Source organism: Pantherophis guttatus, chromosome 6 (assembly GCF_059756535.1).
Source record: "Pantherophis guttatus breed Tessera chromosome 6, ASM5975653v1, whole genome shotgun sequence".
NCBI classification, from domain to species: Eukaryota; Metazoa; Chordata; class Lepidosauria; order Squamata; family Colubridae; genus Pantherophis; species Pantherophis guttatus.
The window spans coordinates 105,102,641-105,119,516 of NC_142068.1; the positions used below are offsets into that span (position 1 = coordinate 105,102,641).

The 16,876-nt window shown below is 42.0% G+C and overlaps 1 protein-coding gene across 1 annotated transcript in view; it reads left to right on the forward strand.

Annotated features, from left to right (window-relative positions):
• The window catches only part of LOC148113238 (vomeronasal type-2 receptor 26-like), a 72,470-nt gene extending 55,927 nt beyond the window's left edge, over positions 1-16,543 (forward strand). The window contains exons 3-5 of the mRNA XM_087872376.1: positions 7,366-7,492; positions 12,770-13,002; positions 16,418-16,543. Coding sequence (XP_087728502.1) covers positions 7,366-7,492; positions 12,770-13,002; positions 16,418-16,543 — 486 coding nt within the window. The remainder of the gene's footprint in view (positions 1-7,365; positions 7,493-12,769; positions 13,003-16,417) is intronic.
• The last annotated feature ends 333 nt before the right edge of the window (positions 16,544-16,876 follow it).

Below are 16,876 nucleotides of genomic sequence, written 5' to 3' on the forward strand. Positions count from 1 at the left end.
ATCTAATATTGGCAACAAGTTTGTCTTGAAATATCTAATCTATATCAGTGAGGTAAAACAAGGTTTGCTGCTTTCTAGATGTTAGTGCAGCATTTGACTCAATAAACAGAGAAATATGGAGAAAACGTTTGGCCCTCAAAATGTACCAATATTTGAGGGGCTGCCACAAAGAAGAGGAGATTCACCTATTTTCCAAAGTACTAGAAGGAGCCTTGGTGGTGCAGCAGACTAAAGTGCTGTTAAAACTAGCACTTAACTGCCAGCTGCCTGCAATTACTGCAAGTTCAAATCTCACCAGGCTCAAGGTTGGCTCAGCCTTCCATCCTTCCAAGGTAGGTAAAATGAGGACCCGGATTGAGGGGGCAATAAGCTGACTTTGTATAAAAAAGGACACCGCTTAGGGGGGGCCGAAAGCCCTACTAAGTAGGTATATACAAAAGTATGAAGGTTATTCCTTAATGCATTGTAAGCTGCCCTGAGTCTCCGGATAAGGGCGGCATATAAATCGAACTAATAAATAAATAAATAAATAAATAAATAAATAAATAAATAAACAATGGATGGAAACTAATGAAGGAGAGAAACAACCTGGAACTAAGGAGAAATTTCCTAATGGTGAGGAATGGAACGTCTCCCCTTCAGAAATGGTGGGTGGTCCATCACTGGAGGCTTTTAAGAAGAGACTGGAAAGCCACTTGTCTGGAATAGTATAGATAGATACAGATTAACAGAGTTGGAAGGGACCTTGTAGGTCATCTAGTCCAAGCAGACCCTACACCATTTCTGACAGATGACGGTCCAGTCTCTTCTTGAAAGCTTCCAGTGATGAAGCTCCCACAACTTCTGAAGGCAACTTTATCTCTTTATTTCCAGGTTGAATCTCTCCTTGTTCAGTTTCCATCCATTATTCCTTGTCTGGCCTTTGGGTGCTATGGAAAATAGCTTGACCCCCTCCTCTCTGTGGCAGCCCCTCAAATATTGGAAGACTGCTATCATGTCTCCCCTGGTCCTTCTCTTCACTAGACCAGCCATGCCCAGTTCCTGCAACCGTTCATTGTATGTTTTAGCCTCCAGTCCCCTAATCCTCTTGGTTGCTCTTCTCTGCACTTTTTCTAGAGTCTCAACCTCTTTTTTATAGTGTGGTGACCAAAACTGGATGCAGGATTCTAGGTGTGGTCTTACTAAGGCTTTATAGGGCGGTATTAGTACCTCTCTTGATCTTGATTGCATCCCTCTGTTAATGCGATTTAGGATTGCATTAGCTTTTTTGGCTGCCGCTGCACACTCTTGACTCCTATTTAATTGGTTGTCCACTAAGACTCCAGGATCCCTCTCACAGTTACTCCTATTATGCCTGGTTTACTGCTTGAACAGGGGGTTGGACTAGAAGATCTCCAAGGTTCCTTCCAACCCTTTTATTTTGTTATAAGTTCTGTTATAGGTACACATGTTTAGCCTACTAAATTCCTATTGGAATACACTGATTTACACAGATAATGTGATATTATCATACTTACACATTTGATTGTATAGACTTGGATTCTTTTGTCTTAATTATTATCTGATAATTTATAAAGCAAGTTCAAAAGTTATGGTCTTTGTGAAATGACATAATAGCCATAGATGGTCAGCCATTAGAGCAAGTAACACCTTTCCTTACCTGGGGTTGTTTTCTCTGAGCCTGAATCTTGGCTCCCTCACCATCCAAGGAGCTCAGTTAGAGACAGGGCAGGAGTGAAAGTGGTGCTTAAAGGAAAACCTCTCAGCTCTCCAGCTTCTTCAGCCCCAATTATTAAAGTATCTGAGGCCCAGTTTTCCCCCATGTTCTTACATCAATCTGATGTTTGGGGCTCCAGAGAAAAACCACGAGCAGAACCAACCCAATCTCAGCCTCTGAGGAGTATCTTGGGGTGGGTAAAAGGACTCCAGCTGCTGCCCTCAGAGCTGATTTGGGAATTTACGCAATTTCTGCTTTGCCTAAATTCAGAAAATATGGGCATTGGCATAAAATTTAATTTATGGAAACTGACAGACTCTATAAATTGTGGCTGTTGGAACAGACAAAACTTCAATGAAAGACCAAACTTGGATTATGCAACTGACAAATCTTATTAGGCTTTGAGGTCTGCCTGTTTCTTGTATAATTGGAGAAAGAAGTTAAAAAATTTCCTCCAGAAAGAATCTGGGATAGAGAAGCAAAAAAAGATGCAGCAATCCTCGAAAATTATAATAGGCCCTTTATTGGAATAGAATACTCCAGTTGGCATTTGCACGTGTTAATCTAATTGTGATAAATTGTAGGGGTGGGATACAGTAATATGATTTACATTTTGATTGTTTTTTAATTTGCTTGTTATTTTCCATTATTATGATACAATATTGCTAATATTCTGTCTTTAATATTTTAAACAATGTCTGATTAACAAACTATTCTAATACATTCATGAGAACCAGGTTGGATTTATTAAAATCTAATATTTTGGACTTGATCTGATCCCAAATATAACACATCATTCTTCATTGCTTTTTCAGATCAGTCATGACATTGTTTCAGAGGCTCTGAGTGATAAAAGTCAATTCCCCTTTTTCCACCATATTCTCCCCAAAGAAGGATTCAACTATCCACCAATTGTCCAGCTGCTCCTCCATTTCAGATGGACCCTGATTGGCCTCTTTGCTTCAGACACAGAAAATGGAGAGAATTTCATGAGGATTTTTTCTCCTATGATTGTCAGGAATGGAATTTGTGTTGTTATATCACAACTGTTCTCAACAACTGGACACACAACAGCCCTCAGGGAGCCCCTCTCTGAGTGGAGAAAAGTCAACGTCTTTGTTCACTTCATAGAAAATGTTTCCATTTGGGAGAGAATCCTTCCTTTCCATTTAACATTTATGCGTCTCCCAGGACCCATTGAAGGGAAAGTCTGGATCCTCACAAGTTTTGTAGGGTATAAAATAAACAGGCCCAGACTTCTCAAATACATCCATAGTATTTTGAACTTTGGTTATCTGGGAAAAGAAAGGCCAATGGATGATGATTTTGAACCCCATTACTTTGTGGAAGAAAAGTTTCAAGATCCTTATTTCCGCTGTTCTCTTTCAAAGAATGTCTTTTCTGTCAAAGGCCGCAGAAGATGCACCCAGGAAGCCCCACTTGTGTCCCAGTGGAAATGGTACGGGATCCGGATCCGAAATGACTACCATGAGTACAGTATCATTCAGACTCTGGCCCAGGCCTTGAATGCTGCTTATTCCTCCAGATCGAGGAGGAGAAGGAAGGAGGGAGAAAAGACTTTGGGGTCTCCAAAGCTGCAGCCGTGGCAGGTATGGGGGTCCCGATATGGATCCATCAATCTTAGATCCTTTGGTGGAGGAATCCAGAGGAGAAGGAGGGGAACCATCCCAACAGATCTGGCCAATTCAATTACTCAGGGAATAATGGTTCCAAAGAGTAGATACCATGGCATTTTTATATTAAATTCTGCTCATTTGAAAATGCTGTATTCTTTTTTAAATAAATTCCTGTATTTGTGGGTTTGTGATGAGCATGGTGGAATTTCCCCTTTGTTCCGTCCCCACTGCAGGTGGGTCTGTGTGCAGCTCAACAGGCAGCCAAACCCCCCTCTTCTCCTCCAGTGAAAGGGAGCCTGGGGTGGATCTGGGTCTTTCATTGGGAGAAAAGGGCACGGAGAAACTGAGGAAATGCAGAGAGTGAGAATCAAATATAAATAGGAAATAGGCAGCATTAACTATCAGCCAACAAAGAAGCAGCTGGAACCTCTCCAGCGATGCTCCGTGTGAGGGACGGAGGCCTCCGGATGACCATGTGTCTCGGTCAAACCGGCTGCCTGCAAGGGGACCTGGTCCTTGAGTTGGGGTCTCCCCAAACCAAAACATTCACTTCCTGAGATTCTCATGGCTGCATTTGCCTTCCTTCCATGAACATCTCCCTGCTGACTCAGATTCTGTTCCCAGTTAACTACGATTTTGAAATCATTTTCACAAACATGCCTATCAAGTTTGGCATCCCTCATCTTTCTTCCAGTCCACCATTCATGTTCTTATATGAGAGTTTATTGTTAGTCAAGTCCTAGTTGCTGAAAATCAGATTTTTTTTCTCCTGCTTTTTACTCCTGCATCCTTCTCTGTGTCCTAATCATAATTATTGTTTTTGGAAGCTTGATATTCCTCTTATTAAATTTTATTTTATTCAAAAAGGTAAAATACAAGTTTTGGAAAATAAAACTATTACAAAGACAAAACAAAATTAGACAAAGTATTTTTTTTTAAATGTGCATTAAAAACAGACAAAAACTTGCATATTGTCCCCCCCAGTTGAATAAAATACAGCAATAATAATTTCTCCCTCTTGCAAAATAGGTCCACTAATTATAAACTATATATCTATTTGCAACTACTTTGACCTGTCATCTGTCTGCTGTATATAAAAAATGAAGTTAACAGGCAATCCAACAATAAAGTTAAAATTAAAAACTTCAAAATGATCTGTTATCTGCTATTGTATTTAACTCACAGAAAATTTACAGGAGCTTCTTATCTACCACAGACCACCACAATCATTACCTCTGATCCATCCAGAATCTGTCCAGGGTTAAACACCTTTGTTTGATTCTTAATAATAATGCATTTCCTTAAACATTTTAATTAGGATCTTTCCCAACAACTGCTTTCCATTCCCCAAAGTCATAGGACCTCCTGTAAATTGAAACTCAATGACTCTTAAGATTTGTTTTCCAGTTAAATATGACAAGTCCATTCCCTCAATCTCCCTCAATCTTCTTGAAAGAATCCATTTCTTCAGTCATCCGTTCTGCCCACTTTGAGTCTTCAGGGTCCATGGCCTCTCCAGCCATCTCCAAGCAACCTGCCTTCAAACCAGACTCCTCCGTTCGGGATGCCAGCAGGAAATTAAGTTCCAGTCCATCTGACCATCCAATACATCCGATTCAACAATTGTAGCTTGCTTCTGATTATCGCCTTTAAGTTGATTTAAAACCATTATTATTTTATCAAACTTTTTAAATGAAGTTTCAAAAAAGGCTTGTAAATTGAAAGACTTTATATTTTTTTAAATCACATCAAATTAGTTTATTCTAAGATTTATTAATTACCGTATTAATGACAACATAGAAAAATTGATGAGCAGTGGCAAATTGTTATCCATCACCTTCAGGTTTCCTAGGAAAGATTGAAAAGGGTTAAAAACTATTTGAGTATCATTTTGAAGACAGTTTTTATCCAGTTATTATCCAGCCCCTCAGGTTTCTAATCACATCACAAAATTGTTTGTGAGTCCTTTACTGAAATCCAGTGATATCACCAGTCTTCCCATAATCTATTTAGGAAGTGCAATGATATGTGAGAATGACTTTTGGGATGAGGGGAAGAGAGGCTGCCTAGGGAAGGATCAGAGAAGAGGGGAGAATCCTGCAGCTGCATAATGGGAGAGAAAGAAGCTCAGAAAGGATCCTGGCTAACTTTTCAGGATGAGAAAAGAGTTGGTGGGAGATTTGCTCTTTCAGATCTGCAAAATTTTGTTAATGTTGCATTACAATTAATTACAATTAGCACATCTGGAGGTGTTTTCCATCAGGATGACCAGGGAGAAGATTAGCCTGACAACTTTCTTCTTGATCAACCCATGTTTTCTGGGAATCAGCCTGTTGTTTTCAAAGAGTTTATGAATCATTTTTTTTTTCCTCTGTTTATTTTATTTGTCATCTGCTCTAGAATGTTCCTTATAATTGACCAATTGTGTCAATTATATACTTTTTCTATATTTTGTCAGTAAATGATTGACAAATTTTTCTCAAACTTTCTTGTTCACTTATGAAGATGATGACAGTATTTGTATCCTAATTAAGCATATTTGGAGATGAGACAATTGTAGAAGAAAGATTCAATGTGGGATAAAAAACAAAATTCTCTGTTTTTCAAATTCCTGGATGTTCCCGTTCTAGTTTCATCCCTTTCTGGAGAAGAATGAATTTTGGAATATTTCCCGCTTTGAAATGTACTTGGACCAAAATGGAGAGATAATGGCAGATCTGGCCATTGACGGCTTCTTGGTTCTCCCCAAGGGGGACGCCAGGAGAGAGATTATGGCGTATTTTAAAAGACAGAGACTTACTATCGACCAAGATACTCTTTCACGGCTAAAGTTGCTCAATAAGGTGGGAGAAATTTTGGTGTATTTTCTCTGTTTTCCAAAGCCTGAGGTCCCATTTCAAGTGGGCAAAGCCCAGAGTCTCCAGGGTGGTTGGCCTCCCATGCCAGATGGTGTCATCTAATGGAAGCTCTTCAACAGACGGGACCTAAGTGGAGAGGCTTTGCCATGTTCTATGGAAACCTTTCAAGATCTTACTGGTCAGAGGTTTCTTTCTTCATCACAGTTTAATTTCATATTAAAAAAACTAATAGAATAAAATTTTCTAAATCTTTTACAGTAAACTTTAGTATCAGTTTTAATAAGAATATATCACCATTTTTAAATCTTTTTTCAACTCCATCCCTCTAGACTACATTAAATAGAAAAGTCCTTTATTGCAGTGGTAAATGCCAGAAGCAAAGGAGAGGAACTAAAGAAAGTACCTTCCAGGGTGTCAGATCCCTAAAAGTGATACTGCCATTCAATCAGAGGAGGGGGGAAACTTGGATTCGATTTAATAGCATTGCCTGTGTCAACAGATATTTTACAACCTATATCCTGGCGCCAAAGAGCCCTGAGATCCTCTTAACGTGGAGGAATGTTTATGATAGCCATGTGGGTTTTTTCACTTTAAAGGATAACGGTGGGAATGCATGTTTGTTTGGGTTCTCAGGAAAACTAGTAAAGAAAACATCTTCACACTTGTGTATTGGCTAAAATCTGCATTCTGACTTAAAGGGAGGGGCCTCTACTGCTTTAATCCTACTTGTCTTGTCTAAGGGCATTCAGCTCTTTCTTTAACTGGGTTGCTATCATTTCTGCTTAATAAAAGGATCCTTTTCAAGAGTCTTTACTTTCTTAAATTGGAAGGAGAGGCCTCTATTGCTTTAATCCTACTGCTTTGCTTAAGGGTATTCAGATCATTCTTTAGCTGGATGGCTTTCACTTCTGCTTAATATAAGAATCCTTTTGAACAACCACGTTTCAAGAGTTCTCATTTTCTTGAGTTAGAAGGAGAGGCGATCCTTACACAGGGTCACATCTCCTACATCTGTTTGGAAGGAGTCAGAGATATTCATATTTACCTCAGTGAAGCCCAGAATTTACTTGTCTAATGTTCATTTCTCCCCCCATTTTCAATGGATGGTGAATTCTAACATATTTCCATTGGCATTCTTTGTTTTTCTGCTCAGTCCCTGCCTCAGTCCAAATGTGTGGAAAGTTGTCATCCTGGATTTGTCAAGAGGGCTCGAGAAGGAGAGTCAGTTTGCTGCTATGACTGCGTTCCTTGTCCGGAGGGGACCTTCTCCACTCAGGAAGGTGGGTCACACAGAGGAAAATGGGAGGCTTTGTGGAACTGGATTCATCCAGAAAAGGAGTGAAATGTTCCCGGTTTGGACCGGATCACCTGATCCGGTAGCGATGGAGGCGGGTGGTTCAGAGAACCGTTAGCAAAAATCCCTGCTCCCCCACCCACCCACATGCCCAGCTTACCCGTACAATCATCAGAGCCTTTTTTTTTACTTTTAAAAGCATTTTTTCTACAATCTCTTCCGCGAAGAGGTTGTAAAAAAATGCTTTCAAAAGTCTCTGACGATTAGGCAACTCAGCTGGGATCATCAGAGCTTGGATCGTCAGAGGCATTTAAAAGAAAAAAACTTTTGTCTTTTAAATGCCTCTAACGATCCCAGCTGAGTTGCCTGATTGTCAGAGACTTTTGAAAGCATTTTTTTACAACGTCTTCAGAGGTTATAGAAAAAATGGTTTTAAAAGTAAAAAAAAAAGAATTGGCCACGCCCACCCAGTCATATTACCCCCCAAGCCACGCCCACAGAACCAGTAGTAACAAATTTTAGATTTTTTATTAATTATTATTTTTATTAATTTAATTTGTATACCGCCCTTCTCCCAGAAGGGACTCAGGGCGGTGAACAGCCAAAATTAAAAAACATACAAATGCAAAAGTTAAGATAATTAAAAGAATTAAATCATTGGCTACCCAAATTTAAAACCCCAAATCCATAAAATTTAAAATCCCAATTAAAAAACCATTTAGGCTAGGCCGGCTTGATGAAATAAAAACGTCTTCAGGGCTTTACGGAAGGTCCGGAGGTCCGGGATCAATCGTATTCCAGGAGGCAGCTCATTCCACAGGGCGGGTCCCCCCACAGAGAAGGCTCGCCCCCTGGGGGCCGCCAGCTGACATTGCCTGACCGACGGCACCCCGAGGAGGCCCTCTCTGTGAGAGCGTATTGGCCGGTGGGAGGTTATCGGTAGCAGCAGGCGGTCTCGCAAATACCCTGGCCCTAAGCCATGGAGCGCTTTAAAGATGAGAACCAACACCTTAAAGCGCACCCGGAAGAACACCGGGAGCCAATGCAGCTCGCGCAGGAGAGGTGTTACGTGGGAGCGCCACGTCGCTCCCATAATCACCCGCGCGGCTGCATTCTGCACCAGCTGGAGCCTCCGGGTGCTCCTCAGGGGGAGCCCCATGTAGAGAGCGTTGCAGTAGTCCAGGCGTGACGGGACCAAGGCATGAGTGACTGTGCACAAGGAGTCCCGATCCAGAAAGGGGCGCAACTGGCGTATCAGGCGAATCTGATAAAAAGCCCCCCTGGCCACGGCCGTCATATGCTCTTCTAAAGACAGCCGTGTGTCCAGGAGGATGCCCAAGTTGCGAGCCCCCTCTGTGGGGGTCAGTGACTCGCCCCCAATAGCCAGCGATGGCACCAGCTGGCTATACCGGGACGCCGGCATCCACAGCCACTCGGTCTTGGAAGGGTTGAGCCGAAGCCTGTTCCTCCCCATCCAGACCCGCACGGCCTCCAGACACTGGGACATCACTTCGAGGGCATCATTGGGGTGGTCTGGGGTGGAAATGTACTGCTGAGTGTCATCAGCGTACAGATGGCATCGCACCCCAAAACCACGGATGATCTCACCCAGCGGCTTCACATAAATGTTGAACAGGAGCGGCGAGAGGACCGACCCTTGCGGCACCCCGCAAGCAAGGCGCCTCGAGGCCGACCTCTGCCCCCCTGCCAGATTTCTCCACTGATCCAGAACCTTTTCACGAAAGTGGAAGTTAAAAGATATATTTAAGCTCACCTGTATTTTTTTATTTTTAACCTGCACAATTTCTTATCTAAAAGGAATTAAATCAAGAAGACTTGGAAGGAGGGGCTGGGAAGAGATGGGAGGAGGGGGTGGCAGACTGGGCAAGCTTTACTAACAGCAGAGGAAACATCTTTTCTGCTTTTTAGTTTGGATATGTGCTGCTAAATTTACCTTTCTAGGAACATCTGAGATCTTTGAAACTAGATGAATTGTTTCAGGTCCACCTTCTGAAAGACCTTTCAATCCACTGTATATTGGATCCTCCCCTTGAGGATCATGGAGAAGGTGTCACTGGGCCATTATTTGGTGCTCTGGATAGTTATGGGGGGAACTCATTACACAAATAGTCTGCCATATAGATCAATCAATCAATCAATCAGAATAGAGTAGAAGGAACTTTGGAGGTCTTCTAGTCCAGCCCCCTGTTCAAGCAGGAGACCCTAGACCAGTTCAGACAAGTGACTGTCCAGTCTCTTCTTAAAAATCTCCAATGTTGAAGCACCCACAATTTCTGGAGGCCAGCTGTTCCACTGGCTAATTCCTCTCAATGATAGGAAGTTTCTCCTTAATTCCAGGTTGCTTCCAGATGTTACAAGATATTGTAGGTATCCTCCAAGTCCAGGACATTAACTTCCATGTGGCAGGACTCAGGATGTTTGCCTAAAAATATTATATGATTCATTATTTACCTCTAATAATGTAGGTTCCTATGAAGATTCTATGCATTACACAGGAAATAATTAACATCCTAGGACTTCCCTTTACTTCATATTCCTAGCTACATTTTTAATTAAAAAAAAATATCCTTCTTCTGCTTTTTTTTTTATTGCAAAAGTTTTACAATTACATTTTCACCCCTTTCCCCCCCCGCCTCCCCCCCAAACTTCCCAACCTCCCTAACCCTCCCTAACCCTCCCCTCCCCCCAGACTTCCCTATAATATATTCATACTCATAAAAAACCCTTAATATAACACTTATATGTAAACTTGAACCCCTCCCTCCCCTGTGTAATTTTTCTCTTTACCTCATTACATTAAAATATTTCCACTACATTACATTATTTTCAAATAAAAGCTATTTGATACTTTCTAGTTTGATATTTGTTCTGAACATATTCTATCCACTTTTTCCATTCCCATTCATAAGTCTCTTGTGAACAATCTTTTAAATATGCTGAAATCTTCGCCATCTCTGCAAAACTGGCCATCTTCAAAGTCCATTCCTCAATAGTGGGCAAAGCTTCATTCTTCCAATATTTACCTATCAACAATCTTGCTGCTGTTATCATATACAATATCAATTTTGTTTCACCCAATGTAAAACCCTTAACTATACCCAATAAAAACAGTTGTGGAGAAAATTGAACTTTTTTCTTCAAAACATTCTGCATGACCCACCAAATTTTTATCCAAAAAGCCTTAACTTTCCTACAGGTCCACCAAACATGATAATACGTAGCATCCAAACATTCACATCTCCAACATTTTGGCTGAACATTAGGGTACATACATGACAACTTTTTGGGATCTAAATGCCATCTATAAAACATTTTGTAGAAATTTTCCCTCAGATTCTGCAACTGTGTAAATTTAACATTCTGAACCCAAATTTTTTCCCATGTTTCCAACATCACTGGTTCTTCAAAATTCTGTGCCCACTTAATCATACAGTCTTTAACTAATTCAGTTTCTGAATCTCTTTCTAGCAAAACATTATAAAGCCTTTTGATATGCATTGGACCTTTCTCTCTTATATGTCTAACCAATTCTTCCTCATGTAACATAATACCAGTTTTTTGGTCCTCTTTCCATCTCAATTGTAATTGATTGTACTGTAACCAAGTTAAATTAATCCCTTCGTCCAACAGTGTCTGCAATGTCTTCAGCTGCCATCTGCCCGCATCTGTAAAAAGAACCTCTTTATATAACCCCCCCCCGAGTGACATTATATTTGTATTCCACAAAGTATGACCAAGATCCAGCCATAGCGGTATTTTATAATCCCATTTGAGTCGGTGCTTCTTCCAAACTCTCATCAAAGAATCTCTAAGTATATGACTTTTAAATACTTTATCTACTTTGTCGTCGTAAAATAAGTAAGCATGCCATCCAAATTCAAGATCAAAACTTTCTGCATTCAATATTCCAGTCTTTTTCCTTCCAAACCAATCACTTGTTAAAGTTAAAGCTGCTGCATCATAATATAGCTGTAGGTTTGGAAGTTTAAGACCTCCTCTTTCTGGAACATCTTGCATAATTTTCAATTTCACTCTCGGCTTCTTCTCGTTCCAGACAAACTTATTCACTCCAGATTGCCAAACTTTCAATTGTTTATCACTTTTAAGCACCGGAATCATTTGAAACAAAAAAAGAAATCTTGGCAAGCTGCTTAACTGCTGCTATTCTTCCAAGTAGAGACAGCTGCAGTTTTTTCCAAGTCTCCATATCTTTCTGCACCTCTCGCCATAACACCTCATAGTTATTTTGAAACAATTTCATATTTGATTCTGCAACCTGAACTCCTAGATATTTTACCTTAGGTACAGTCTCAAAACCTGCCCTCCTTTCAAGCTCATGTTTGCGATCTTGTGTCATGTTTTTAGCTATCATTTTAGTCTTTTTTGGGTTCAATCTAAAACCTGAAACTTTACCATAGTCTTGTATAATGTCCTTCATCAAGATTATTGATTCCATTGGTTGTGATAGGGTAACCACCAGATCATCTGCAAATGCCTTTATTCTATAATCCTCTTGCCTTATCATTATGCCTTTCAAGATATTAGAGTCCCGTATTGTATTTAGCAAGACTTCTAGTGTTAAAATAAATAAAAGTGGGGACAACGGACATCCCTGTCTTGTTCCTTTTTCAATTTTAAACTCTGTTGTCAGACTTCCATTAATAATGATCTGTGCCTTTTGCTCTTGATAAATTGCCGAAATCGCCTGTATAAATTGATCCCCAAAATCCATCTTTTTCAAAGTCTTTAATAGAAAATTCCAATCCACTCTGTCAAAGGCCTTCTCTGCATCCAAAAAGACCAGCACTGCAGGGATCTGTTTATTCTTCTCAAGATATTCCAATAAATCTATTACTTGCCTTACATTGTCCTTCATATATCTGCCCTCGATAAATCCCGCTTGATCATCATGAATCACCTTTTGAATTACTGGCATCAACCTGTTGGCTAGTACTTTCGCAAAAATTTTATAATCTGTATTCAAAAGAGATATTGGTCTATAGTTCTCTGGTTTTTTAGGACCGATTTGTTCTTTTGGTATCAAAGATATGTAAGCTGTTGTCCATGATGGGGGTATTTTACCCCCTTGTTGAATATTATCTGCTCTTTTTAATTAAATAGTTAGGAAATAGGAAATACTTCTTGGAAAATGTCTGTGGTATCAGTTGTTATCCAAAGAAGGTTTTTCTTGCAAGAAAAAAGGACAGAATATTAAAGATATATTGCTTTTTTGCTTTCTCAGATACGGAAAAATGCACCAAGTGCCCAGATGATAAATACCCAAATGAGGCCAGAGTCCAATGTATCCCCAAAGTCATAACCTTCCTGTCTTATGAAGAACTTCTGGGCATCATCCTGGTCTCTCTTGCTCTACTCTTGTTCCTAACCACAGATCTTCTTTTAATAATCTTCACTAAATACCGAGAAACTCCCCTTGTCAAAGCCAACAACCAGGACCTCTCCTACATCCTCCTGGTCTCCCTCCTGCTTTGTTTCTTGTCTCCTTCTCTCTTCATTGGACAACCAAGGAAAGCCACCTGCCTTCTCCGACAAACGGTTTTCAGCATCATCTTCTCAGTTGCCGTTTCTTCTCTCTTGGCCAAAACCATCACGGTGGTGCTGGCTTTCCTGGCCACAAAACCAGGAAACCGAGTGAAGAGATGGTTGGGGAAGAGCTTGGCCAACTCCATCATCCTGTCTTGTTCTGCTGTCCAAATTATCATCTACTCCATCTGGCTGGGAGTTTCTCCCCCCTTCCCTGACTCTGACCTCCACTCCCAGCCTGGAGAGATCATCCTGCAATGCAACGAAGGGGCCGTTGTCATGTTCTACGTCACCCTCAGCTACATGGGCTTCCTGGCTGCCATCTGCTTCACGGTGGCTTTCCTGGCCAGGAACCTGCCTGGGGCCTTCAACGAAGCCAAGCTGATCACCTTCAGCATGCTGGTCTTCTGCAGTGTCTGGGTGACTTTTGTGCCCACCTACCTGAGCACCAAAGGGAAATACATGGTGGCTGTGCAGGTCTTCTCCATCCTGGCCTCCAGTGCTGGTCTGCTGGGCTGCATCTTCATCCCCAAGTGCTGCATTATCCTTCTGAGGCCAGACCTCAACACAAAGGAGCAGCTCACAGCCAGAACAAGTGTACAAACATGAGATATAACACCATTATGATATTGGAAGAATTGTTAAAGGTTTATTTTATTTGAAAGGAGATATTCTTTACATTTAGATAGTATGCAGGAATCAAAGAAAATCATATGTATATGTTTCAAATTTAGAAATGTTTGAATTCTTCACAAAGGGTGAGCCAGAAGAAATGTGTAAATGTGAGACTGAGGAATTTCAACTTTTAACATTTTCCACAGTCCAAACATAGAAAATGGTCCAAGCTCTTCTCCATGTATGAGTGGGCCAACTATTTTTCTTGAAATAAATAAAGGGTGTTTGGAAGTTTGTGAGGAAACAAATTTCTTGGAGAAATGGGAGCATGTTAGCAAGACAGAAATAGAGAAGGAATGTATGGAGCAACGTTGATGCCCTCATTTCTCAGTACATTTCACCCAAACTGCTGTGGCAACGCAACTGAGATGTTTCTTTTTGTTTACACAATAACTCTTTCTTGAGGGTAGCAACAATACAAGGCTGGGGAGGTAACTTGAGTCTTCCTGATTCTGAATATTCATGCTCACATCATCTATTAAATGAAATATGCATATGTAGGATTGTCCTTTTCTCCTCCTTTCCTGGAATGTATAAATATGAGTGCATCCTTCTGTCTGTAAAAATTTCCTCTCATTATTTTCTGGGGAGAAATTCCTCCAATGGACACTGAATAAATAACAACTGCAGTGAGCCTGGATTGTTGGTTTTTTTGGATCCTGTGTTTCTTTCCACAGAAACTGGTGTCAGGAGTGGGATTCATAATCTTCCATCTGCCAGCAGGGACAACAGATGGGGCAGCCCTATAGGGTGAGGGTTGAGAGATTGAGCCCATAACCCTTCCCACTGCCACCTAAAGGCACCATAGGAGCTTCTGTCAGACCACAGTCTGTGTCTGAGTGTCTCTTGTGGCTAGAAAGGTTTGTGGTCCCTTCCGTCCCAATTTCTCAGCCGCCCTGGCCCTGCTGTGGGCTCAGCCGAGCGATGTCTGGAGGTATCCAGGAACTGAGGGGGAATTTGGCTTTGCAGAGTGAGTGGGACCCTCTGTTGAAGAATGGAGGCTGACCCAGAGGTTCTGTGCAAACACCCCTTTTCCTGTTGTCTGAATGGAGGAATTCAGCTGATCCCAGGCAGGGAGGGAAGTGGATGATGGGGCTCAGTCAGACTCTGATTGGGGAAGGAATCTTTCCCAAAGAAACAGAGAATCCTGCTGTGTCCCAGGGCTGGGAGGGGGTCCGATGCCCCCACTGCAGTGGTGGGTAGCTACCGGTTCTCCCCAGTTCGCAAGAACTGGTAGTGGAAATGTTGAGTAGTTCGGAGAACCGGTAAATACCACCTCTGCCTGGCACCACCCCCAATCTATTCACTGCCTCTCGACTCCCAGCTGATTGGCTAGAAGGAAAAAATCAGGGCTCCCTTGAGAAAGAAGAGGAAAAAAAAGACGCCATCACTTTAAATTGAGAAGCCAAGAAGCAGCTGCTGGAAGGAGGTTTTTGCTTGCAGAAGCGAAGTGACATTCAGCAGTTCATTTCTGGGTCAGCTGAACAACAAACTGGATAAGGGATTCTTATATGGTTCTATGTTTTTGAAGTTTTGGGGTTTGTGCAACATGGGCTTTGTGTTTCTAAAAAGGTTTGGGTGATTTCCATTGTGAAATATCCTGTCTTGAATGTGTTTTCTGCCTGCTTGTAAATGGAGCCGAACTTCCAGCTTCCACTTTCTATTATCTCTAAGCACTGGTAGCTCTTTTCTTCTTACAAAGTTTCCTTTATGCAGCTGGTAGGAATGTGGAATGAGGATCAGGCAGGTTCCTTCTTAGCAGCTTGATTTTTCCTTCCTTTTCTTAGGAGTAATATTTTATTTGGGGAAATGAAGAGGGGGGAGATTGATTCCTTCCCAGAGCAGGTTAGTGGGGTGGGGAGGGAATGGGGACTTTGAAGTAACCTTCCTCTGTCACGCCACACCCACCAAGCCACACCCACAGAACCAGTAGTAAAAAATTTTGAAATCCATTTTGTTTTGCCTTCTGATGCTTTGGAAAATACATTCTTTCTGGTAGCCCCTTAAAAGCCTGCTGCCTATCACGCTCTTGGGCAAAGCATGGGAGCCATTTCCTCCTTTCAGTGGTCCAGGAAAGTGCATCTCTAGTATGTAGATAACACAGTTGAAAAAAGGTGAACAACATTTTGACAGAACTAGAGATACGTTGAGGCTGGGTGTGACAAGGAGTGGCTGGGAGGGGAGGGGCCAGGCGAGGCACCGCTTGATGTGAGTGACATTCAGTTGGCCACGCCTACCCAGTCACATGACCATCAAGCCATGCCCACAGAACCGGTAGTAGAAATTTTTAGAACCTACCCCTGCCTCATTGGTGCTCCCAAAGGCTGTGAAAAAAGGGAGGGAGTGAAATTGGAAGGGATGATTAAAAAAAAAACTCTTCCTCCTTGTGAGAAGAGAAATTCCTGTTTCTGCACAAGGCTAGGACAGAATCCATGCAAACAGAAGCAGGAAAGCCAGTTTTTATTTTTGTTAGATTTTTCCCCAGGGTTTTATTATTTTTTCAAATAACTAAAGGAGGTGAACATGTCCAACTCTTCTTCCTCTTCCTCTTTTCCCCAGAACAATCGCCCTGTGAGGTGGGCTTGTCTGAAAGAGAGTGTCTGTCCCGAGGTCAGCAAACAGGCTTTCCGGGCTAAGGCAGGACTTGAACTCAGGATCTCTTGCTTCCTAGTCTGCTGCCTTAACCATTGTCAATGTTAAGGATGGGCAGATTTTGGGCAAAGGCCCTGCTGGTCACCACTGTTGCCTTGTCTTCCAGCAGAACACCAATCCCCACCTCTGCGTCTTTCTGGGGTAGAGCAGCCCCATCCGAGAGCAAAGGAGAGAAACTCCTGGACACAGAGAGCCCCTCCCCCCATCACAGCCCCCCCCTCTTGCCAGGGTTCAGCTGAGACTCACTGCCTGTAGGGGGCAGCATAGAGTCTGGCCCTGAAGTCCTAGCTGGGCCCTGGGAATTGAAATCGGGGCCTCCAGGTGATTGGCTCAAAGCCAGTGGTGGGATTCAGTAGGTTCGCATTGGTTCGCTTGAACCGGTAGGTAACCACGCCCAGCCACGCCCCTTGCCCCTCCCAGCCAGTCATCTCGGATGAGGCTGATGTGTCTGACAATGGCTTTGCCATGTTGCCTTCGG